Genomic DNA, 24,108 nt, shown 5'->3' on the forward strand with positions numbered 1-24,108 from the left:
AGCCTGGCCAGGGGCTTGTAAAGCTGGCGTGTCGTGGCCGTTGAGGGGATTAAGAGCGAGTTAGTGGTGACACTCATGTGGCTGTCGGCCATGGCGGTGATGGTGCTGCTGGTCAAGTGACAGAGATGCAGTTTGGGGGAGATGACGATGTGGATGCCGGGGACAGTGTGGGGGTGACGGTGCTGATGGCCGTGGGGACGGGGTGCGGGTGGAGGTGCTGCTATTGGCCGGCAGCGGCCACGGTGCTGGTGAAGACAGAGATGGAGCTGTTACTGGTCCGAACGTTGGCTGGAGCAATGGGGCAAGTGGAGCAGGCAAAGGTGGCAAAGGGGAGTCTTGGCAGGGGAGGGGAGGGCAGGGGAGGGCAGGGGAGCGGAGAGGCAGCAGGTGGGCGGAGGCCGGCTCCTCTCTGCTCCTCTGAAGGCCCAGGAGCCTCGGAGGGGATCCAGGAAGTGAGGAGGGTCCTTCCTGCCTTTCCGGGGCTGACCCCGCCCTCCCGGCCCGGTGCTTCCTCCTGCGCTCCCTGGGGTGCCGTGGGCCAAGCGTGCGGGACCTGGAGCCGGCCTCGGGGTCTGCACGGCCTGGGAGGACTGGCTGTGTGTGTGTGAGCGCGTGGTGGCTGGGCTCACCCCGACCCCGGCTGAGTCCACAGTCAGCGTCCGGAGAGGAGGGAGTCACGGCGGGCACGTCCCCTCCGGGAGGGACGCAGGACTCCCAGACGTCGCTGCCCCCCCGCAGCAGGGCTCTGAGCTCTCAGGTAGGGAAACTGAGACCCAGCAATGCGTTCTTCGCAGGCTGGGACGGGGCGCTGGGACAGGGCGCCCCAGGGACAGCCCCTTCCAAGTGGGGCCTTGGGCTTCAGCTGGGCAGTTCTGTCTCGTCCTTCCCCGCCCCCTCTGGGAGCCCACCTGCCCTCCTTCCCACACATCCTGCCTCGACTCCACTCAGGGGCAGGTGAGGACCATGCCCCCCTGGCCCCGGAGCTAGGTGCCGCCGAGAGAGTGCAGGCCCTGGGGAGGGGAGGCTGGGAAGAGGGAGGGGAAGGGAGGAAGGGGGAGGGGAGGAGGGGGAGGGTCATAGTGGGGGTTCTCATGAGCTTAAGCTGCACTGGAGCAAGCAGAGGAGGCTTCCAGACACTGGCACAGCCGGGGAGGGGCGGGGCAGGGCTGGGGGCCCAGAGTCAGCAGAGAGCGATGCATCAGGCCAGAGGCACAGGACTTTTCCCAGCCGTCAGAGCAGGGTGCTGGGTGTGCTCTGGTCCGTGAGGACTCCGGCGAGCTGCTGTCCCCTCCACTCCTCCCCTGTCCCTCCTGGGCTGTGAGCCCAGGGACCCTCTGTCCCAGGAGACTGGCCAGGCAGAGATGTTTGGCCTGGATTCCGCCGAGGGGTTCCAGGAGCACCCCTGAAGAGGTGGCTCTGTCGTGGCAGGTGCAGCGAGGGGAGGGGTGCTTCGGGGCTGCCCCGCAGGGGCCTGAGGGTGGCTCTCCTTTCCCTCGCACCAGGAGGCACACGGCCACAGAAGGGGCGGCCCGAGGTTGCCCCGGGGGACCCTCACCCCTGGTGCTGGAAGACGGGGGCTCGTGGTGGGGGGAGTGGGTTCAGTGTCCTCTAAACCCGTGCACTGCCCGTTCCCTTGGTGGCCACACCGACCACTGACCCTGACCCAGGTCACCTCCACTCCACTTCCTTGGACGGCCCCAGTGGAGCCTTCTAAGTTTGCCTGGGGGCAACTGTATTTGGGTCCATCGCCCCCCATAGGAGCTCCGTGAGGTAGACTCACCTGCACGACAGCTGAACGCACAGACCCTGGCCACAGGGAAGAGGGCAGAGCTTGCTAGGGTGCCTGGCCCCAGGGATGGGGGTGGGATGGGGTGCTGGCTGAGCCTGGGCAGCCCCCCAGGCCTCAGACCCCCCCTAACACACACAGCCAGGGGCGTGGCCGGGCTGCTCCACATGGGCTCTGAGCGACCCCACGGTCCCGTGCAGAGGCCTCACCAGCCACCGAGAGAACGGCCTCCCACCTCCCCCTGGGGCTGAGCCCCCAGGAGGCAGCACTCAGGACCCGCGACCCGTCTGAGCGGTGGTGAGATGCCTCAAAGGCACACAGCCACCTGCGAGCCAGCCACAGAAGGCTCTGAGCCCCCAGGACTCTGAGGCCGAGGGGGATGAGCAGGGTGGGGGATGTCTGCGGCTACCTCATCCGCTCGGTCAGTCTCTAGCTGGGCAGCCCTGAATGCAGATGTTCAGGCCATTGTGACCAAGTGCCCCAGCCACGTGCTTCAGAATCTGGGGGTGGGGCGGGCTTTCCAGAAGTGGGAGATGCTTCTCATGGACAGCTGGGCTGAGCCCACCCCTCTAATCCAACACCTGAGGCCCTGTTGGATCATGTCCATCCTATGGAAGGACAAACTGAGGCCCAGAAACACGGGGACTTGTGTGAGGTCGGCTTATTGGCTTCCTGCTGCTGTTCTAACAAATTATCGTAAACTCGGAAGCTTAAAATACCAGAAACTTGTTCTCTCCCAGTTCTGGAGACCAAAAGTCTGAGATCGAAGTGTCGGCAGGGCCGTGCTCACTCGGAGGCTGGAGGGGAGGACCCTTCTTGGTCCCTTCCGCTTCTGGTGTCCCCAGGTGCTCCTAGGCTGCTGCCTCCTCACTCCAGTCTCTGCCCGTGTCTCCACATGGCCTCTCCTCTTCTGTCTCTTACTGGGAAATGTGTCAGTGGATTCAGGGCCCACCGGGTAATCAGGATGATCTCATCCCAAGATCCGTAGCTTGAACACATCTGCAAAGATCCTTTTTCCACACAAGGGCACGTTCACAGGTTCTGGGTGGCTGCATCTTTGGGGGCCACCATCGAGCCCTCTGCAGTCAGGCAGCAAGTTCAGCTTCTCCCGCAAAAGCTCTGTCTCGGGATGCGGGGAGCACAGTGTGCCTCCGGCTTCTTGGGCTCGGGTCCCTACGGGACACCCGACGCTGGAGCCCGACCTCCCGGCCTCCACGAGAGCCGGCAGACCTCTAACCCAGCCTTCTCAGCAGGGCCTTGGGAACTCGGCCCCCCCAGGAGCTCGGGTCGGAGCGGCTGCTTCTCCCACTTTCCGCCTCCCACGCACCCCACTTCTGGATCCCCAGGGCCCTGGGACCACCCTGGCTGCCCCCACCCCCCCGCGGCGGCTGTGCAGCTTTGGTGAGCCGCACCGCCTCTCACACCGGCCCTGGGTCCCCGAGTGCTACCTCCCGTGGGCTCACCCCAGGGGCTGGCGTCCAGGGGGGTGAAGGCTGGGAACCACCACGTGGCCATGGTTAGTGGGGTTCCGGCTGGAGTGTGCCATCGATCCAGGTCCTGTTCTGGAGGCTCCTGGGCCAACCCTGCCTTTTGGGGGATCGGGGCAGATTGAGGCGGAGGTGGACGGGCCTGGGCTGGGTGCGGGTGGGGGTGGGGTGCGGTGGGAGCCCTGGGAGAAGTGAATTGAGGAGGTACGGGGGGAGAGCGAAGCCAGGAGGGGTCCCCCCAGCCGGCGGCCCTGACACCTGTCCTCCGCCTGGCCCTCTCCTGTGATCCCTGCGCCCCACCCCCTCCCTGGCCCTCCCGCCTCCGCCTCGGGGCTCCCTTCTGCACCCACGCCTCTCCTCACATTAATCTGCTGCTGCGCTCACTGCTGACCCAAGCGAAAGGGAGTTTGCCTTTTCCCCTCGCGGCAGTTTTCTGTTGGCAAAGCAAAAGGATCACAGCGTGCGCTCACCCCGACCTCCCCGCCCAGGGGGAGATCACTCTGGAAAATGAGACGTCCCTGCGTGGGGCGGGGGCGGGGGCGGTGGGCGGCGGGCGGCAGGCCCGGGCGCGCGCTGGGGACCTCCGCGTGCACGCTGCTCAGCGCACGTCCTCCCGGGCCCTCCTGTGCTGGGCACGGGGACAGGGGCAGTGTCCCGCTGCCGCCTCAGAAGCTCCTCACCCTCCCTCCCCGGGTGGCACACGCATGGGACACTCGCAGCAGGCGGCTGCATCTTCCCAGGTATTTGTGGAGCTTGTGGATGAACCGGCGCGGTCCCTGTCTGTGGCCCACGGCCCATCCGGGGTGCCGCGACAACGGGATGTGGCTGGACCAGAAAGTGGGGGGCTAGAGCTGTGACCTGAGACGTGGCCACGTCTGAGGAAGGCTGAGCACATCCCAGCTCGGAACTGAGGGCGCAGAGAGCACAGGGCAGAATGGGGCTGGGGCGCAGGTACGGGGCAGGCAGCTGGGGAGAGATGGAGCGCCTAGACACGTCAGGGCAGAGTGCGTGGGCCAGGCGGGCACGCGCCTCCTCGCACCCACCCCCACTTGTGTGTGGATTCCCACGCGCCAGCCCGTCAGGGCAGCCGCTGCCACTGGGGAGAGGACTCGGCCCAGGTGGGCTCTCGGGGCATAGCCCCTCTCCCAGCCTGGACAATCCCCCAGCACACACGGGGAAGCCCCTCAGCCGCCTGCTTCACTCCTGGGCTGGGCCAGGCGCTGACACGACCCCAGGCTGATGTCGTGTGTGGCGGGACTCACCCTCGGGTGCCAGGCAGGCCACTGCCAGCTTGTTCTGAGTCCTGCCCCCACCGGGGTGCAGTATTGCCCTCAGGGTGGGGGTCAGGCCACGACTGACCGCTGGGGGTCCTGCCAGGCCCAGAGTCGTGTCCATGACCTCATCCCCAAGGCCTCCTGGAGCCAGCCCAGGACTCCGCCTTCGGCCAACTCAGCCGTCCAGGGACACTAGGGAGATGCCAGGGAGACTGGGTGGGCCGGGCCACTCCTGTGTGCTGAGGTGTGCTGGACACAGGGTGGCAGTACTCTCGGCGTCCAGGAACAGCTGACAGGTGCCTCAAGTGGCTGGAAGCGTGTGGGCAGAGCCTCCGCTGGCCTTGTGGGACGCCGGTTGGTCTGTGCCCCACGCTCAGCACCTACTTTCCCATCTGGAAAGTGGGTTCACTGCTTCCTGGAGAGCTGGGGCTCCCCTCGATGCCCAGCCCCACCTGGCCCAGGGGAGCAAAGGCCCTGGCTTACCTGAGGGCCAGGAGGCAGGCCACTTGTGCAGGGCAAGGGAGGGGCTGGGAAGGCCCTGGTGGGGTGTGCACCACCGGCTGTCCGCATGGGGAGGGTCTGGTCCTTGGCAAGGGGCCCTCCCCACCCGCCTGGGGCGAGAAGCAGGTAGCAGCTCCGTGCCCAGTCCCAGCCCCTCTTGGGTCCAGATCGGCTGCTGGAAGCAGGGAAGTTGCTGAGTCCTGGACAGGACCTGCCAGCCCTGTCGTCCCCGATTAGCGGGTAATGCTTCCTTGATGCACAGTTTTATTAATCAAATTAGTAAGTGCTGAGGTGACCTTGGCCGGTTCTGCCGAGAGGGGCGTCCTCCCAGGAGGGGCAGGGGGGTCGGGGAGGGACGCACCTGGACGCCCTGTCCCCAGGTTCAGGCAGGTGGGGCAGCCCTGCCGTCCCACTCCGCAAGCTGCATGCCCTCATCACACCCACTTACCCATTCCCTCACACTCTCACACCCCCCCCCTCACTCCCCTGCCCCAATAATGCTAAAGAAGGTGGTGGATGGCAGGGGCCAGGTCCCACAGGGCTGCTCCTGCCTGGGACCTCACAGAGGGGACTGGCACGATGCCCGGAGACGGGGGTGGCTGGGCCTTGGTCTGCAGGGGGGCTTCCTTGCTCTCTGGGGTCTGCTGCTCCCTTTCCCCAAACCTGCACTGCACTTAAGCGGGCAGCGGCTGCCCCCTGGTGGCCACAGGGACCCCTGCCCCCCAACCCTAACCTGCTGAGGGCTGCAGGCAGCACCCCGTCCCACGTCTCACTCCTCTTTTTGGGGCCAGATCCTGAGCCACACGACCGTGGGACCCAGGAGAGTGTGGCCGCCGTGGTCTCTGGGGGCCGTCCACCAGTATGCGTGACTGGGGGACACTGAAGGCTCACGGTCTGAGGAGCCCAGTTCAGTGCCAGAGGGGGTGGGGAGGAGTCCAAGGGGGCTACAGTGGGCTGGGGGCACCCCTCAGTGCTGGGCTCAGGTGCAGGGGGATGAAATGGCCCCACAGACACCTGCCCGAGGCTGGAGCAGGGGCCTCGGATGCCCAGGCTCGACTGCAGGGCAAGGACAGGTGGGGCAGAGCCTGGCAGGATGGGGCGGGGCCTAGTGGGGTGAGGGCGGAGACAGGGTGAGGGCGGGCGGAGCTTGGCCAGGGGGGAAGTGAGAGCGGGGGATGGGCCTGGCTGGCAGCTTGGAAAAGGACTGGACAGCAGGTGCAGGGCTGGGATCAGATCTAGGCCCTCGATGCAGAAAGGGTCAGGATGAGGGGACAGGAAGGACGGAAGCAGGGGTGGGTCCCCGTTCTGTGCACGGAGGGACAGTAAAAGGTGTGGCAGTAGTTGGCCTTGGCTGGGACCCTGATCAGATGGGAGGCGGTGCTGTGGGCACTCCAGGCTGCTGTGTGGAGGGAGGGGCAGGGCAGGAAGGTAGCTGAGCCTTCTCCAGCCTGTTGGGTGCCAGGTGGGCCAGTGGGAGGGGTGCCCAAAAGGAATCACTGGGGGCCAAACAGAAGCTTGGCTTGGGGCGGACCCAGTCCTGAGGGAGGGTGTGGACAGGGTATGGCATGCTGGGGGGGCAGGGGGATGGGGAGAGCTCAGCTGAGGGGCCTCAGGGCCCAGCACAGGGGGCAGTGGGCATCTGGGCTGCAGGGACCCGCTGGCAACACATCACCCCAGCCTGCCTGGCTCTCTGGGGACGGCTCCTTCAGGATCCAAGAAGGGCAGCCGGACGCCCCCACCCAGGAAGCTGCCCTCGAGTGGGCACTTGGGGCGCAGGAGGACAGGGCAGCCCAGGGGCAGCCTCCTGGCACTTGGGAGTCGGTGTCCAGAGGCGACTTTGACACTTCCCGTCGGGGGGGGGGGCAGCACCTGGCCCCCAGCACGGGGCTCGGACACACCTCATCTGACAATGTCTTTAATGGGCAGCTCCAGGCACTGGGTAGGGCAGCAAACTGGCCGGAAGGTGCTCTGGGGTCAGGAAGGCGTGCGTGGGGTCCTCACTCCCGGCCAGCTGGAGCCTGTGCTGGGGCTTGGGTGTGGGGAGAGTGGGCCCCTCGCTGCCAGCCTGAGCAGCCCGGCTCAGGGGTGTGGCGCTGGGGACAGCCTCCCTCCAGTCTTGCCCCTCTTGGCCTTACGGTTCCAGCCAAGGAGGGGCCTGGGGCTGGCCTGTGCGGGCTCTGGCGTCTCCCAGCCACACTCCTTCTGGCTCCTCAGAAGCCCCCCCAGGGCTGGCCGGCGGTCCCCCTGTGTTCGGGATGGAAATGGGTATCGGGCGGCATCCTGGCCTGGCCTGCTTGCGGCCAGCCTGGTGAGTGCAACAAGGACGAGCTGGGTGGTATTCAGGGGGCACGTGGCGGGGTCCCTGGGAGGGCGGCCCTGTAGCAGGGCGCCCCTGGGTTTGCCGTGCTGGGCGGACAGAGCTCCCGCGCAGCTCCTGCCCGGGGCCTCCAGGAGGGTAGAGGCCGGCTGAGGGGTGGGCTGGGGCCTGGTCAAGGGCAGGAGCTGCCAGCAGGTGGAGGCCGCAGCGTAGGTGGCTGCAGCCTGGACGGTGATCCCAGTGCTCTCTTGGCATCTGCGCGTGTTTGGGGCTTGGCGGAAGGCCCAGGGCCGGGGCGGGACAGGGAGTGGGGGACCACCCCGCCAGGGCCCCCGGGGCTCACCGAGCCAGGCGGCTCGGCACCGGGCAGCAGCGTCAGCACCTGCAGGCTCACGCCCTCGTCGCCCACGCCCTTCAGCTGGGCTACCACATCTGCGTGCTTCCACCACCTGCACGGCTGCCCGTTCACCGACACGATGTAGTCACCCTGCTTCAGGCCGGCCGCCTGCAGGGAGACGGGGAGAGTCCCGCCGGCACCCCTCCACCTCTGGCCGGTCCCATCTTCCCCCTTCCCGCAGTCAGCCCCGGGGTGGGGGCCCTTACCGCGGCCCGGCCCCCTGGAACGACGGCAGCGATGAGAACGGGCGCGTCTCCCCGCAGCGTGAAGCCGAAGCCCCCCTCTCCTCGGGCCACGTGGATGGGCCCTGCCAGCCGCCAGCGGTTCTTGGCTGAGAACACGGACAGGGGCCCCTGGGGGCGGTCAGAGGTCAGAGGCCTGGTTGGGCTGCCGCACGTGGGGGAGCCCCGGCCTGGAGCACCCTCGCCCCGATCTCCACATTTGGGGACAGAAAGCAGCAGGGGCTGCAGGGGGGCCGGGCAGGGTTGGGCCCCCATCGAGGGCCTGCCTGAAATCGCAGCGCGGAGCCGAGGTGGGGGTGGCCTGGGACGGGTGCTCACCAGCCGATGGAAGATATCAGCCACCTTCACCCGTGAGAAGCTGGGTGCCCTGCCCTCTGGTCTCCGCCGCGTCTTAGCTGAAGGGGTGAAGGGGAAGGGAGGGCGGGGCTGAGCCCAAGGCTCACGGCCCCAGAACCCTGGGAAGCAGCGGGCGTGGCTCGGCCAGAGCAGAGTGCATGACCCGAAGTGCAACCCGTGCACACCGTCCCCTCTGTGGACCACCAGCAGGAGGAGCCCCGGGGGGGGGGGTGGTTCTTGGGGGTCCCAGGTGCAGGGAGAGGGGGGCGTGGAGGAGCAAGGGAGCTGCCATCAAGGCTCCCCCGCCAACTGCCCTGCTCCTCCTTCGGGGGCCCATAGCTCTGTGGCAAATGGAAGTTGCTCCCCGGGAGGCCTCCGCCCACCGCCCCCTGGGGCCAGGACACACCCACCCAAGGGGCCTGGCTGCTCACGCCGAACGTCAGGGGCCTCGGCGGCCTCACAGAAGTCGTCCTCGAGGTCGAGTTCCGAGTACTTGGCCAGAGAGCGCCGCAGCGCCTGGGCCAGCACGACCTGCAGCAGGTCCACCCTGCGCAGGGCCCGGCACACGGCATGCAGCCGCAGGGCCTCCTCCTGACCCAGGATGGCGCGCTTCAGGTGGGCCTTGCCTGCACGGGACAGAGCTGTCACACGCCGCCTGCCTGGCCCTTCCAGGCCGGGCCCCAGCTCCCCCACCCCCAGATGCTGCAAGAGGAGGGCAAGTGAGGGCTTCTGGGCTCATCCTGAGGACCCGCTGGCAGGTCTGAGCCGCGAAAGAGCTGCCGCCGTGTGTGGCTCGCCCCCCCCCCGCCCCCGCCCCCTCCCGACGCCGCCCGCACTGCTGGGGACCCCACCCGCCAGCCAGGGCCGGGACACCAGGACTGGGGATGACAGGGTGGAGTGGGTCATTCACCCCCGCGGAGGCCGCAGCGCCCCACCCTCCTCCCTCAGCCACCTCACCCAGCTTCCGGCGCTCCTCTTGCTCCTGGGGCAGCGCGGGGCCGCGGGGCTCAGACGAGGCCGGGAGCCCGAGGAAGATCTGCCCGAGGGCTGGAAGCTCCGCCTCTGCCACCGCTGGGGGTCAGAGAGGGCGGTGAGGCGCCGGTGGGGCCCTGCCGGCACACGGGCACGCGGGGCGGGGCACTCACGGGCGCCGTCACACAGGGCCAGGGCCGCGTGGTAGTGGGCCAGGGCGCGGAAGTACTCGGCCTTGCCGTGCACCAGGCTGGTCCAGGGGAGGGGCACGCGGTCCTGGCCGGGCGGCCGGGCCATGGTCTGGTGCACCAGCCGGTACTCGGCCGCCACCTGCTGGCGCACACGGCAGGACGCTGGGGCCCCCCGCGAGCCCAGCGGCCTGGTCCCCCGCCCCGCCCCACCCTGGGGCTTTGCCCCGACTAAAGCCCCAGCGGCCCTGCCCCACGCCAGGCTGAGCTCAGGCGCAGGGCCCCGGGTCCTGCCCTGACTGGTGTTGCCCCAGAGGCGGGGACTCAGGACCTCGGGGTCGACAGCCGGCTTTGGGACCCTACAGGAGACCCTGCACCCGGCCAACCTGGCCCAGAGCCTGGCTCTGCTCCTAAGCTCCGGCCGGCACCCTCGACCCAGGCCCTGCTGCCCACGGAGACACCGCAGCTTGGCCGGGCTCCCGCCCTCACCTGGGCGGCCTCCTGAGCCAGGTGCAGCTGGGCCAGGCAGTCACGGAGGGCCACGGGGGCCTGCAGCGAGAGGCCCTCGAAGACGCACTCCTGGGCCTGGGCGGTCATGAGCTGCTCCAGCATGGAGAGTGAGGCGGGGCTCATGTCAGGGCTGGGCGCGTGGGAGAAGTTCTCCCTCAGGAGGCTGAAGGCCCCTGCGGAGGGGAGGGGGCTCAGGGTGGCACGGCGGGGCCGCCCCACCCCCCGCCCCGTGTGCTCGGCCCTGGTTGGGGAGCACCCTCTGCGCCCCACAGAGGGCCTGGGCGTGTGACCCCTCGGGCCAGGGGGCCATCGTCCTGGGCCCCTAGCTCTGGCCACAGAGAAGGCTCTGCCCCTCACGCCTGGAAGCGAGGACCACGCAGGCACAGCTGGGGGGCCCAGCCCTGGGCGGCTCTCACCCGCAGCCCTCTGAAAGGCCTCCACAGCACAGCTGGTGCCCTCGGGGCAGGAGCGGTCCTGGCGAGCCCCGATCTGGGTGTGGAGGGCGCCGATGTTGAAGAGCACGCTGCCCTTCTCGAAGGCCAGGGCCCGCTGCTGGGCCGGAACCCCCGTCAGCGAGTCGTACCTGCAGGGCCGGGTCAGGCTGGGCAGAGCCCTCACAAGGAGCCGGGGTCTCAGAGGCGGCCGCCGCCCCCCGCCCCTACCAGTGGAACAGCAGCCCCAGGCTCCTGGCAGGGGTGACAAAGCGCGCCTCCTGGAAACACAGCTGATTGTAGTAGGCCGTGAGCAGCTCCAGGCCCGCCTCGCTCCGGCTGGGGGTCCGCGTGGCCTGCCGGGTGGAAGTCAGTGGGGTCCCACGGCCCCAGCCCACCTCATGGCATGCACACCGCCCTGGGAATCCCCTTGAACGCCACAGCCCCAGGGGAGCACCCCAGGGTCTCGGGGTGGACATGGTCACACCTGCCCTCCCGGGGGCTGCTGTGGACCACAAGTGCCACTCCAGGAGACTGTGCAGGGCACTGGGGTGAGAGACCCAGGCAGGGTCCCTGGGGTGGGGACAGGCACAGAGTAGCCATTCCCAATGGGCCAGCAGCACCGAGCCTCTGTCTTCTCACCTACGGACTGGGGGGGAGCCCACCCGGGGGGAGCCCACCCACCTGCCGCAGGTCCTCCAGCTCCCGGATTTCAGCCTCATAGGAAGCACCGTCCTCTCCAAAGTGCCCTGAGATCAGCTCCTGATTTGAAGGGACAGGCGCTGGGCTTCCCTGAAGTCTCCCAGCCCGACGTGGGTGAAGACCCGAAGCGAGGGGAGGCCCTGGTCTACACACGGATGTGGGTGCCCCCCACCACGGATATGGGGCTTGGAGACTTGGTGATGTTTCTACTTGAATTCCCTTATTAACCCCACGAGACAAATGCTACCTGCCACTTGACAGGCGAGGATACTGAGGCCGAGAGGTGAGGCACCTTTCTGCTGGCCTGGCCGGAGTGGCAAGCTGCCCAGGGCAGCCAGGCTCACGAGCCCCAACAAGGACCCGGGAACCAGCGGGTTTTCTCAGCACAGGCTCTGACTGGAATAGGTGGCCCCCGCCAGCGGGACCCTTAGAGTGAGAGTCAGGACCCTGCAGCCGTCTTGGGGCCTCCAGTTCTGCTGACACCCATCCCAGGGTGCGTGCCTTTCTGCAAAGCCCACCCAATCCAAATCCCCTGTAGCCTGGGGAGGCCAAGCGGCTCCAGGGCAGACCCCTCTTCTCTCTGGGCCTGAGAGTCTTCATCTCCGTGAGACGGCTGGACCAGGAAGCCCCGAAGACCCCCCAGAGCCCAGGGCTCACAGGCCAGCACTCACCTTCAGGGGTGTGGCCCAGTCTAGCTGCTTGGTCTCCTTCAGCCCCAGGGGGATCATGGGGACAGTGATACCTTCGCTAGAACCAGAAGCATCGAGTCTGGGCTCTAAGGCTGGACTCTGCTGTCCCCAGTAGCCACGAGTCCACCCGCTACCACCCCTGCCCCACGGGACACGCCCCTCCTCTGATTATGGTACATGTCCTTGCACACCACACACGTCCCACCACGCTCTGTCCTGGATCACATCCTCCCACACACACGCGTGGTGAGCGGTGTTCTCCTGCGCACGCATGCACACGCACCTCTGGGGCCACTCCGCATCCCTGCACACACGCACCCCTGGGGCCAGGCTGCGTCCTTGCACACATGCGCACATGCACATCTGGAGCCAGTCCGTGTCCTTGCACACACGTGCACACGCACCTCTGGGGCTGGTTGGCGTCCACGTTGCCGTCGAGCCCCTCCAGCTCCTCCTTCAGCAGCTGCAGGCTGGAGTTGACGTAGCTCAGCTCCAGGGCCACAGTCTCCCTGACCCGGGCGTTGCTGGTGGCTCTAGGGGAGGGCAGGCTGAGGTGAAGCCCTAGCCCTGCAGGCGGACCCACGCCCCTGGACTTCGCTGCAGCCCCTGCCCCAGCACGAGGTCTGGAGCCCACTCCCAGAGTGACGTGCCGATGGGCCCAGCCCCCTTGGGGGGCAGCAGTGGGGTCCAGGGCCCGCCAGATGACCTCCCCCTTCTCTGCAAACCCCCGTGGTTCATGCAGACTCCTGTCCACGCGGGTATGTCGTGACTCTGGCCCAAGTACATCTCCATGGCCCCTGAACTTCCAAGGCATAAATGTCCTCCACCACCTCTCGCTCCCTCAGGACACAGCTCACGCCTGCCCTCCACAGTGAATGGAAGCCAACTGCCCTGGAGGGGCGGGGATCAGACCCTCTCTGTGGCTGGCAGGGGGGCCACAGGTCCAGGAAGGCAGGGCTGGCCCTACGGGTGGGAGGGACAGGGAGGCAGGGCTGCTAAGGAAAAGGAGGGGCCCAGGCCCAGCAGAGCCCCGCCCTGGGGCTGGCTCTGCACTCACTGGCACTCTGCACTCAAGCAGGCCAGGCCTCCTCCCTGGGCCTTGGGCCATCACCGGTAGACGGGCGTGTGTGTGAAGGTCAGCACACAGCTGCTGGTCACCACGTGCATCTCAAAGGCTCCCACACTGCACACCGGTGGGGACATCCCTTCCAGCCCTGCTCCAGCCCCGCACGGAACGGAACTCGGCTGGCCCTGAGCCTACCCCTGCCAGTGAGGGCCACCAAGGTGGGGGCCTGAGTCACCTGTGAGGGTCTCAGCTGAATGGCATGGCTGCCCCAGACCCCAGTGGGAGGCCCAGCCCTGCCTCTCAGGAGCCTGAACGGGAGTCCACGGTCACGGAATCACATGTGGACCACAAGACCAGGCACCCACCTGGGTCACTGCCCTGCCCCAGGATGCACCTGCCTCGCAGGGGCCTCGGGGAACACGGCACTGTCCTCCCGTGGGTCGGCCGGCGGCAGGTGTCCCGGGCGGCCAGCACGCACCTGTACAGGTTCTCGGCACCCGTCCGCATCCTCAGCTCCCTGTTGATCTGCTGGTGGATCCGGGCCCTGCGGCTCTGCAGGCAGCCGTTCTGCGAATTTGCCAGGAGGTCACAGCCCTGCAGAGAGGCCACAGGTCACGGGGGCCAGGCCAGCAAGGACATGGCGGGCGGGGATGTGGCTGGGACTGGGGCCCCGGGAAGAATCTGGGCTTGTCCGGTGTGGCTCTGGGTCTCAGCAGCCCAGCCTGGAGCTCCTGCCAGGAGATGGCCAATTACTCACCACACATCCTCCTGAACTTTTGAATTCCTTCTGTAACCCCCACGACCCATCCCGCCCACACAATTATGCCAGGCCACACACGTTTAATTGGAGGGGATGCCCAGCCGGCTCCCGCTGGGGTGTGAACAGAGCGGAGGCTCCCCTGGGCCACGCTGAACATCCGTCCCAGTTGGCTGCTTACTGGCGGCAAACGCCCAAACCACAGGCCCAGGGTCCCTCCGCTCACAGGCAGCAGGCCGGGCCTCCCAACGGCCACCATCTGAAGTGCCTCCGCGCGGGTCCTGTACCGCACATGAGCCCCCTGCCAGCCTGCCCACGACCCGGGCCCCAAGCAGGGAGCCCTGCGGCAGGTTCAGAGGGTGAGAGGCTCCCTCTGGTGAGGGGAGGGGCTTCAGGGCCCCAGTGGGACTGGTGCAGCCGCGGCCACCACACCTCCTCCTGGCCATTTAAGGACCTCCCGTACGGGTCAGTCACCAGCCCAAGAGCTGGGAAGGATTTCTCAGAACGTACTTCCTTGGGCAACGTCCTCTCAGGCTCAGGTGATCACCTGGCCCCCGATCGGAGCAGGGATGAGAACACAGTGCCTCCCAGGACCCTGCCCTGAGGGCACAGACAGGGGAAGTTTTATTCATGCGGGGCTGACACTGGCCTCCCTACAATGGCCACTGTCTTCCGCAAATCTGAGGAAGCATGCCCCCACTGTCACACACAGGGCAGTTTCCCACCTTCTGGGGGCTCTAGTTTGTCCCAGCCCCATGCAGGGGGCACCCTAAAGAAGGCCTCACTTCCTTGCACAGACAAGGCTCCTGGCGCATGGCCACCTTGGATTATGGCCCAACATGTCCTCCACACTCCAGTATTCTCAGGAGAGCTCAATCAGGGAAGACTTCCTGCAGGAGGAGGCATTCTTCTGGGACTTGAAGGATAGAAGGCTTCAAGGTAACTGCGGAGAGGGGACTTGTCCCCATTGAACAATGGGAGAAAGAGCAATCAACTTGGAGGACTCCCTGCTGTGGGACCCTGGGCAAGCCCTCATCTGTAGATGGGAAGGGGGCTGGTGTCAGGGTGGCACCAGGATGGAACAAGACAAAACACGGCTCTCCTCCCTCCACTCTGCTGGTTGAGTGTCTGTCTTCCCACTGGCCTGCGCCTCTTCTCCGTGGTGCCTCCCACACCCACTTGGTGCCAAAAGGGAATGAGCAGAGGACATGAGCAGTCTCCCCTCCAGGAGGCCTGAGAATCTGGGGAGAGAGGGGCAGGCCACAGCCGGAGCTACATCCCTATCCCTCCGAAGGCCCAACTGCGAAGCTCCAGCAGGTTCTAAGGGTTCTCGGTGAGCAGCACTGCTGTCTGCCTGGGGAGGGGTGGTCCACGTGCTGGGCAGAGGCCGCCAGCCCCGCAGGGCTGTCCTCATGCACACAGTTCGTTTGTCTCCAATGTCAAGTGCTCCTGGAGAGATGTGCTGGAGGCAGGAGACCACGGCCTCTGAGCCAGGGTCCCCTCTGAGCTCCGCAGCCAGCACCCCCATGGCCTCATGACCCTAACGCTCCCTCCAGAAGGCAGTCTGGCTGCGTGACCTGGGTGGGAGGTGTGCCTACGGCCCAGTCCGCAGTGCTGGGCGGGCTGAGAGCCACACTCACCCCCATTTCTGCACCAGGTGGTAAAGGGCCAGCTCACCCACCTGTGGAAGAACCCCCACCCTGACGGAGAAGAGGAGCGACCCCCTACACCCTCCCTGCAATGGCCCTGATGGCATGGGTCTAGCGGATCCCCCAGAAGCCCAGGAGGAAATGGCATGGGCAGTGGCCAGAACTGGCTACGTGTGGGGGCAACTATGCCAGCACAGGCCTGGGAACAATCAGCAAGATGGTCAGCAGGGCCAGGCCTTACACCCTTGTGGGTGCAGGTGCCACCTATGCTCGGTGGCACCAGACTGAAAACCCTTGGGGACATGGACGCCCAAGGCCTGGCATAAAACTGGGGCAGCCTCTTGGTGACCACCAGGGGACAACTGGGCTCCCGGGCTGCAGAGGGAGGCAGCCAGAGCACCCTCTCCTTCCCAGCACAGACTCGAATGTCTCCACACCCCCTCCCTTCCAGAGTTTCCCCAGTCCTCCTGGAAATGGTCCACAGTCCACAGTGCGTGGGGTCAGGGACTTCAGGAGGGGGCAGAGGTGCGGGGAAGTGAGGAGGGACAAACCGCTTAGCTGGGCAATCCTCCAGCCATTTCCTGTACCCAGGAGGCTTCAGCCACCTGTTGCTAAAAGTTTCATCACAGAACTGGGTGCCCAGGGCAAAGCTGAACAGCCCTAGGAGAGAGAGGGGAAAGCTAGAAAAGGAGGAATGATGGGCACCAGGAACAAGCACGAGGGCCACGGGCTGTCACTGACCAGAGCCCAACACCTGTCACAGAAGGGGGTCCTGAAGCGTTGGAGAAAACCACAAGGTGGACTTGCGCTCCCACCTGTTCCTGGTCGACACAGGAGGGGTCCCCAAACGGGCTAGAGAGGAGTCCAGCACAGGCAGACAGCTGGGTTCTGGCTCCGCACCGGGCCCCAGTTTCCCCAGCGATAAGCCCACCTTGCCTCTAGGGGCGAGCGAGATGTGGGGTTCGCCCCCCGGAGTCTAGCGGCGCGCTCGGACGGGAGAAGCCAGCGCCGACCCGGCAGTCCCGCGCCCGCCGGAATCAGATGGCGACAGGAGCACGTCGGGTCTGGAACCCCACCTCCCGGCGCCCCCCGCCCTGGGGCACTCCCACCTTGCGGACGCTGCCGGCCGCCTGCAGCCGGGCGCTCTCCTCGCCGGCGCCCGCGCCGTCCGGCCTCCCCTCGGGGACCATCGCCGCCCGCCGTTCGGGCCGCGCCCGCCTGGAAGCCAACGCCGGCGCAGGAACCCCGGGCGCACGGGATCGCGTACTGCCCTCTCCTGGGGGGCGGGTGGGGGGGGGGGGTGGCCCGGTCGGCTGGAGGGGCGGGGCGCTGGGCGCCGAGCGTGCGAAACTTTCCGCTGTCCAATCGGCGGCAGCGGAGACTCCGACGGACAGCAGCCTCGGCCAACCAGAGTGCGAGGGAGGTGGTTCCGAGGCCAGGCCCCGCCCTCCCGCGCCCGCGGAGCCCCGGGGGAATGCGGTCGCCCCTGGCAACCGCCGGCCGGCGGATAAGGGAAAAACACTGCGCCGCGCGGGGCCCCGGGCAGCGCGGGTTTTGCCCGCACCGGCGGCGGGGCGTCCGCGGGGCTAGCCCGAAAACATCCGCAATGGGGTTAACGGTTTTGCTAGCGCGAGCGCCCGTGCAGCTCTTAAGGTCCGCTTTCCTGTCTCCGCGCGGGTACCCAGGCTCCGGCCTGGCCCCAGTGAGGTGCCATGGTCGGCCGTCCTTTGTCACACCTCCAGAACCCGCTTCCAGAACCTTCCTCTGGAACCCGTCTCTGGAGCCCACACCCCAGAATCCTCCTCCAGAACCCACCTCCACAACCTGCTTCCAGTATCATCTTGCTTTCACAACCTACTTCTAGAACTGACTTGCCTCCAGGACCACCCTTCTTCCAGAATTGGACTCTTTCCGTAACCTGCTCTCCCTGCAGGGTTGCTCCAGCAATGTGTCTCCGTCCAGGTCCTTTCATAATTTCTCTAGTTACGGTGACTCTGCAGCGCACTCACATTTCATGTGGGGCTCACCTCACCTAAGAACACACCGTTTGTAGGGGCAGGAACACCAGAGCATTACCAGTAGCCCTAGTTTATCTTTAAGTTCCGATAAAGTTCCAGCTTGTCTGTCCTCAGCATCTCCCCTCCGTGCAGAGCCCTAGGCTCCTTCTCTCCAAACGTGCACGCCTGATCCCCAGCGCTAAATCCTGTAAACTAAGCTCCTTGGCCCACCCTGGCCATCTGCAACAATAACAACTACAAAATAAGGTAATTGTTAACTCCTGGGAAAATAAAAAGTAACCACAGAATATAACCTGACTCAGCTGTGTACTTCAGGGTGTCCTGGCATCTTGACCTCAGGACCGCTATAACGAGTTTCTGTTAGGAGGAGGTAAGAGGGGAAGAGTGAAGAAGTGGGTGAGAGAATCCGAAGCTTCATTCTCCTGAGGCGAAGTCGGTAGGTAAGGCCTCAGTGAGAAAGCAGAATTCCGGATGCAGAAGTATGTTGTTCAGAACTGTGGAATTCAATACCAAATCGGCAGCTCAAAGAGTTACAAGAGGTCGCCCCTGGGGAGGGCGGTAGGGCACTGGAGGAGACTCCTGTTTGGCTAATCGGGTCTTGTAGAGCTAAGGTAGGTGAAACTCTGCACCTTCTATAACAAAGCAATCCCAAAGCTTAGTTTTGGAAGAGTGGATGTCTAGAAATTGACAACAAAAAACATCCAAAATAAAAGGTAACCATTGGAAGTGAAGAGATATTTCTAAATAAGGTTTGAAATAGAAGAAAAAACACAAACTTCACATTACCTAAAAAATAACTAGAGGGGCTTCCCTGGTGGCGCAGTGGTTGAGAATCTGCCTGCCAATTCAGAGGATGTGGGTTCGAGCCCTGGTCCGGGAAGATCCCACATGCCACGGAGCAACTAAGCCCGTGAGCCACAACTACTGAGCCTGCGCTCCAGAGCCCACGAGCCACAACTACTGAGCCCACGTGCCACAACTGCTGAAGCCCGTGCGCCTAGAGCCCGTGCTCCGCAACAAGAGAAGCCACTGCAGTGAGAAGCCTGCTCACCGCAATGAAGAGTAGCCCCCGCTTGCCGCAACTAGAGAAAGCCCGTGCGCAGCCAAAAATAAATAAATTTTAAAAACCCACCAGATCATCTTCAAAAATGCAAAGCAAGAAAAGAGACATTAAAAATATATATAAATAAGTAAATGCCTGTGACGCCAGGGCACACCCGCACGGAGTCACTGTGCAGCCCCCACACCGGCAGGACACAGTGACCCATCGTGGTCACCTTAGCCCATTCCTTTGGCCAGCCATCGGCCTGCACGCATGGGCTCAGGATGTAGTTGTGGCCGGTTGGGCAGGGGGCGTCTTCAGAGGGCCCCTGGGAGAGCCCCACAGGAGGAGTAGTTTGTAACTTTTAGTTAAGGAAATAATGCAGGGAAACTAAATACTAGGGGAAAGAAGACAAAATTATCTTTATATTCAGATGACATGATTGCATAATTTAAAATCCCAAGAAATTCAACCAAAAAGAAACCCTATTAGAACTAATTAGATAATTTGGTAAGGTAGCTAGTGTTAAGCTATGTTATGGACTGAATTTTCTCCACCTTCCAAATTCCTATGTTGAATCCCTAACCTCCAATGTGATAGGATTTGGAGGTGGGGCTTTTGGGCGGTGATGAGGGTTAGATGAGGTCATGAGGGTGGGGACCCTATGATGGGATTAGTGTCCTTGTAAGAGGAAAAGACACCAGGGAATTCCCTGGCAGTCCAGTGGTTAGGACTCCCTGCTTTCACTGCCGGGGGCCTGAGTTCGACCCCTCGTCAGGGAACTAAGATCCCACAAGCTGCGTGGCATGGCCAAAAAAAAAAAACAGAGACACCAGAGTTTGCTTTCTCAGCCATGTGAGGACACAGTGAGAAGGTGTCCGTCTGCAAACCAGGAAGAGAGTCTTTACAAGGAGCTGAATCAGCTGGCACCTTGATCTTGGACTTAGCCTCCCGCACTGTGAGAAAATAAATTTCCCTCCACGGCAGTACACGGTAAGTGCCGATGGGCTCTGACTTACACTTTTATACTGATCGATACTTTGCAACTATGAGCCAGACAGGCTCTTTTTTTTTTTTTTTTTTTTTTTAAAGTATTTTTTTTTTTTTTTTAAGGATTTTCTTTTTAATTAATTAATTTATTTATTTTTGTCTGTATTGGGTCTTCGGTTCGTGCGAGGGCTTTCTCCAGTTGCGGCAAGCGGGGGCCACTCTTCATCGCGGTGCGGGGACCGCTCTTCATCGCGGTGCGCCGGCGTTTCTCCATCGCGGCCCCTCCCGTTGCGGGGCACAGGCTCCAGACGCGCAGGCTCAGCAATTGTGGCTCACGGGCCCAGCTGCTCCGTGGCATGTGGGAATCTTCCCAGACCAGGGCTCGAACCCGTGTCACCTGCATTAGCAGGCAGATTCTCAACCACTGCGCCACCAGGGAAGCCCCCGCCAGACAGGCTCTTGATGCGAATGTGAACACCCAGATTTTCGAGTTGGGAGGAAAGTTGGGCTCTGTTCTGAGCCTCTGCAAGTTCCAGAGGAGGGCCTGGCCATCTGGAGTGTCACCGGCTTGCCCAAGACCCAGTGGCTGGAGAGGAGCCAGGACCCTTGCAGCGTCCAGCACCTTCTCTGCACGCAGCCCCTTTCCTGGAAGGGACTGACCATGGGGAATGCCCCGGGTGAGCCAAAAATGCCATCAGGAGAGGAGGTGGGACAGAGAAACCTAAAGAAAGCAGCTGATTCTAGAAAATTCCCACCTGGCCTGGATTGGGCCATTTTGACGGCTGCCTCGTCCCCAGGAGGTGCTGAAGAATTTGGGTCTGGGGTCTTTTGGTTCAATGCTAAATGTTGAATGACTTGGTGAAAAGTGGTGGCACTTCCGTCGACCTTCTCTCTGGTCCCAAGTCTCAATTAGGGACGGTGCTGACACTGTTTATTTACATTCGCATTTTTTCAGAATGAGGGGCAGAGGAGTCAGGCTCTGGAAGCACAGGACTGGCAAAGAATTCCTTTACTCCTCTATTTGCTCACTGTTGTGGCATGCTAAGATTTTGGAGTTTTGGTGTGCGCCTGTACTTACAGGGTACGCAACATAAATTGAAGAATAAATAACCGTAAAGCCCGAAGGGAGCATGATATACTGCTGTGTGCAAGCCGCTTGTCTGTGACGAATGGCGTACCAGGCACCGCGGGACCACAGGAAGCCTTAATCAATGGAGGTAATAGCCACCAATGCATCAGCCGTGCTGGTGTCACTGAGGGACCGACGCTGGAGAAGAATCAACGGAACGTGAAAAAGGAATTGTTTGTAAATACAATCAACAATTTTGTGTTCGTGAGAAAGCCATTCATCATTTGGAAACCACCTTTAGTAAAAGATGCACCTGGTTTCTCAGTGAGACAGGGCCATCAATCCCACCCAAGTCATGGGGCCAGCTCAGGGCTGTCAAAGGCCCAGGGAACAGACACACATATTTATTCTTATTTGAAGGCAAGTTGAGAGTCATTTGGAAAAAAAAAAAAAGAGCCACTGAGAGCATTGGCTGCAGAGGGCACCTAGAAAAGCCACTTGGGAGCAGAGAGAGCTCCTTAAAAGTGCCTTCTTCAGGGCGCCCAGCCCAGGGCCCTGGTGGGAGGGGCTCTGTGGGCCCTGAATACCCACCACACTCTGGACACTTCCCAAGCCACGTCTGTGCTCTCGCCCCTCCTGGACGCAGAGGTGCACGTGGGGAGGGAGGGAGAGGTCTCTCTCCAAGCAAGGACGGTGGCTTCTGGGGAAGTGGCACTTTTCGGGGATGAGGTCCAAGGAAAGGGGGGGTACAAATTATTGTCCTTGTAAGTTTGGCATCGTGGCCTGGCTCCATGGACATTTTTCTGGCCACTTTGGGGACTAGTTTTATCCTTTGAACAGTGCGAGGTGAGGACGCCCAGGGCTCCCCGGAGCGTGGTGTTTACTGGTCTGATCCCTGGCAGACGGCTGAAGGCACCTGCATGTTTTCCCCCACCGAGGCCTCCCCACGACCCTCTGTGGAAAATCCTGCTGCCGAAGGACCACCCTGGGCTCTGGAGGAGTGGAGGCCAGGTGAGGCCAGGTGGGGAGCGGGCCGCAGGCAGGGCCACGTGTGGTGGAGCAGTCATGGGCAGACAGCTTGGCAGTTCATGGCAGTGCCAGGAAGGGGAGCAGCAGCTGCGGCAGCAGGGCTGGGCCAGATGCCCCCCAGAAACCTGGGGAGGGACAGGGTCCACGGAGCGCCTGTGAACGAGGTGTCAGCCCATGTTGCTGACGGTCAGCGGGATAAGGCCAGGGAAGGTGGCGGTGGGTGTCAGAGACCTCGCTGGGGGCCGTCTCAGTGGGGTGTGGGGAAGGCTGCCTTAACGGGGATCAAAAGTGAGCCAGAGGACAGGAAGTAGACACACGTCCGGGGAGTTCTGCTTGGTGGGGGGGCAGAGAACTGGTGGGACGCGTGCTTGTGGGGTCAGGGGAGGGCTGAGGGGCTGGCCAGCCGTTCACAGGGGTTCGAACAGTCCAACCACAGCGACAGGAGGGGGCAGAGGGATGGCGGACACAGGCAGGGCAGCCGTGGGGCTGGGAGGATGCGGCCACTCCCTGTGGGCTGTTTCTATGTGTCGGTGACAAGGGAAGCAAGGCCCCCGCTGAGAGTGGGCCGAGGAGGGGCGCTGGAGGTCACAGGAGGCGAGGAGGAGGACGGCTAAGGACAGGGGGGTGGGGCTTCCTGGTGGGGCGGGGCTGCCCAGAAGGCAGAGGGCTCGGTTTAACCAGGGTTTAAGGGGGTGAGAGGGCGCGGGCAGCCGAGTGATGCTTTGCGTACTCAGCCTCACTGATGGGCTGTGACACCTAAGAGAAGGAAAACACCCGTCATTCCAAGGACTCATTCGTGACCTAATCCAGAAAGATTCAGATTCTGGATGGCGGTAACTCTGATGACTGAATACCTTGTTGTCAGACGGTTTTGGATATAAGTTATAAAGTGTTTTTGACACCTGCCCAGTCAGTCAACTGACAACAAGGCTCTTACCCCAAATCTGGGACCACCTAGACATAGCTACCCTCGAAAATATATATCATCGGAAAATATGCATCCTTTATTTACCAAGCAAAAAAGGGGCATAATTCAGTGGAACCAAAGCTTCCTTTTCCCTGAAAACCTGTTTCTATTTTCCACGTATGACTAATTTTTAATCTCAGTGACTGAGCGGTAATGCCATTGTCACTGATGCTGACAATGGGGTTTTTTAAGAAGCATATGATAGATGTTGCCTTCATGGTATCCTTTTTTGGTTATCGTTCCGTGGCGTTCTGAATAAAATGAGTTCAGCCTCCGTGGGGCTCTAGCAAATCCAGGCGCAATTGTAGATTAGATGCCATCTTTATGCAAAGCTTCCGCAGCACACACTGGGCTGGCAGTGAGAGGCCGTCGACACGACAGAAGGCTTCCGTCTGGCCATTATTCACCGAAGCAGGAAAACAGCTATTTACCTAACGTCCATTTGTTAAGAAGGCAGGAAAATGGCATCTTTAATAACGTCAAACAAAGGCACCAGAACTTATAAAACCACCACCAAATTGTAAAGTAAGGAGCATGTTTGTAATAGCTTCCTCTGTTTTCACCAAAGGTATGTTTTTAGGCGGTTTTCCTGTGATGGGGTTTTAGGGTCAGAGGACAGCCCCACCCACGCAACCACGCAAACTGGAACCCTGGGTGTCATCCTCAACTCCTCTCGTCCCCACCTCCACCATCCTCCGCTGGCCGACCTCATTGCCGTCTCCCACGGGACCAGGCACTGAGTTTCCCACAGGCCTCTCTGCCCCAAGAGCTGTCCTGCCCACTGAGGCTCATTCATCCCTCTAAATGCAATGGGAGCACGTTATCTTTCCTAACCTGACAATCCCCGCCCCCCTCCGCCTGCACCATCACGTCCACGCCCCGCCGGCCCTTCCCCCATCCCAGCCCGCGCACGCAGGTGCATGTGCACGCTCACACACTTGGGCCAAGATCTCCCGCAGGGCCCTTGACCCTGGGCTGCCCCCTCGTCGCTCCGCACCCATCCTGCCAGTGCCCAGGAGTTCGCGCCCCAGACCCCCAGCTGCCGGGCCGCGCAGGAGCCCCGCCCCGCGCTTGCGCCTCCTGCCTTCCCGGCGGCCCCCGCGGCGCCGAGGAGCGGCACGTGGTGGTGGAGACGCTGCGCACGCGCGGACCTGATGGCAGGAGCCGGCGCGTCGGTAGACGGTGTGCTCGCTGCGGAGCCCGAGGCCTTGAGGAGCCGCAGGTGGGAGTTCTGGAGCGCGCGGCGGGTGGGGCCAGGAGGGGGACATTCTCCCCAGTCTCCCCTTCTCCGCACGACCCAGCGTGGCCCGCGGGGCCTCCTGTGCCTGACCAGCTCCCTAGGAGATGGGCGTGGACCGGCGCCGACACACGCAAATCCCTCGGTGCCCGGGCGGGCTCCAGTCCCCGCCGGGGTCCGCCCTGGAACCCAGATATCTGCCTTAGGGCCTGGGTTGTCCTCATCGTGGAGCCGCCCGCTCCATTTCCTGAGTTCTGATCTGCCTTCTTTGTCTTTACCACCTACTGGCGTTCATCTTGTTAACGCCACGAGCTTACAGCTTTCTTTTCCTTTTCCTTTTGGTCTGATGCATCTAAAGCCGTAAGTACTCAGCTGGAATTGGCAAACAGGCTATTTTCAGTGGAGTTGATGCTTGCCTTCAAGATAGTTAATTGTGACGTTTCAAAATATAA

General features: G+C 63.1%; 1 protein-coding gene across 6 annotated transcripts; it reads right to left on the bottom strand.

Moving 5' to 3' along the window:
• Positions 1-6,734: 6,734 nt before the first annotated feature.
• On the bottom strand, positions 6,735-17,342 carry RHPN1 (rhophilin Rho GTPase binding protein 1). Of its 6 annotated transcripts, none has more exons than XM_057532139.1 (15): positions 16,414-16,526; positions 13,377-13,492; positions 12,237-12,365; positions 11,815-11,890; positions 11,126-11,203; positions 10,673-10,797; positions 10,427-10,593; positions 9,990-10,183; positions 9,486-9,642; positions 9,298-9,411; positions 8,751-8,966; positions 8,323-8,399; positions 7,969-8,115; positions 7,709-7,822; positions 6,735-7,292 (listed from the first exon to the last, which is right to left on the bottom strand). In XM_057532139.1, the coding sequence occupies exons 1-15, from the start codon at positions 16,492-16,494 to the stop codon at positions 7,128-7,130; spliced, it is 1,956 nt and encodes a 651-aa protein (XP_057388122.1). In that variant the 5' UTR covers positions 16,495-16,526; the 3' UTR covers positions 6,735-7,127. The 6 variants fall into 6 exon arrangements, with proteins under 6 accessions (XP_057388122.1, XP_057388124.1, XP_057388123.1 ...); XM_057532141.1 differs by having other exon boundaries at positions 6,737-7,292; positions 7,709-7,870; positions 10,673-10,722; XM_057532140.1 differs by having other exon boundaries at positions 6,737-7,292; positions 7,709-7,870; positions 10,673-10,734.
• Between the last annotated feature and the right edge of the window lie 6,766 nt (positions 17,343-24,108).

This window comes from Balaenoptera acutorostrata, chromosome 17 (genome assembly GCF_949987535.1).
Source record: "Balaenoptera acutorostrata chromosome 17, mBalAcu1.1, whole genome shotgun sequence".
NCBI classification, from domain to species: Eukaryota; Metazoa; Chordata; class Mammalia; order Artiodactyla; family Balaenopteridae; genus Balaenoptera; species Balaenoptera acutorostrata.

What these genes read in the sequence shown, in the direction of transcription:
- RHPN1 (XM_057532137.1), bottom strand. Translation starts at nt 16,494, where the DNA reads ATGGTCCCCGAGGGGAGGCCGGACGGCGCGGGCGCCGGCGAGGAGAGC. An exon ending in AGAGGAGCGCCGGAAGCTGG is followed by an intron (nt 8,967 to 9,297) that starts GTGAGGTGGCTG and finishes TGTCCCGTGCAG; the next exon opens with GCAAGGCCCACCTGAAGCGC. An exon ending in TGAGCAGCCAGGCCCCTTGG is followed by an intron (nt 8,400 to 8,750) that starts GTGGGTGTGTCC and finishes TCACCCCTTCAG; the next exon opens with CTAAGACGCGGCGGAGACCA.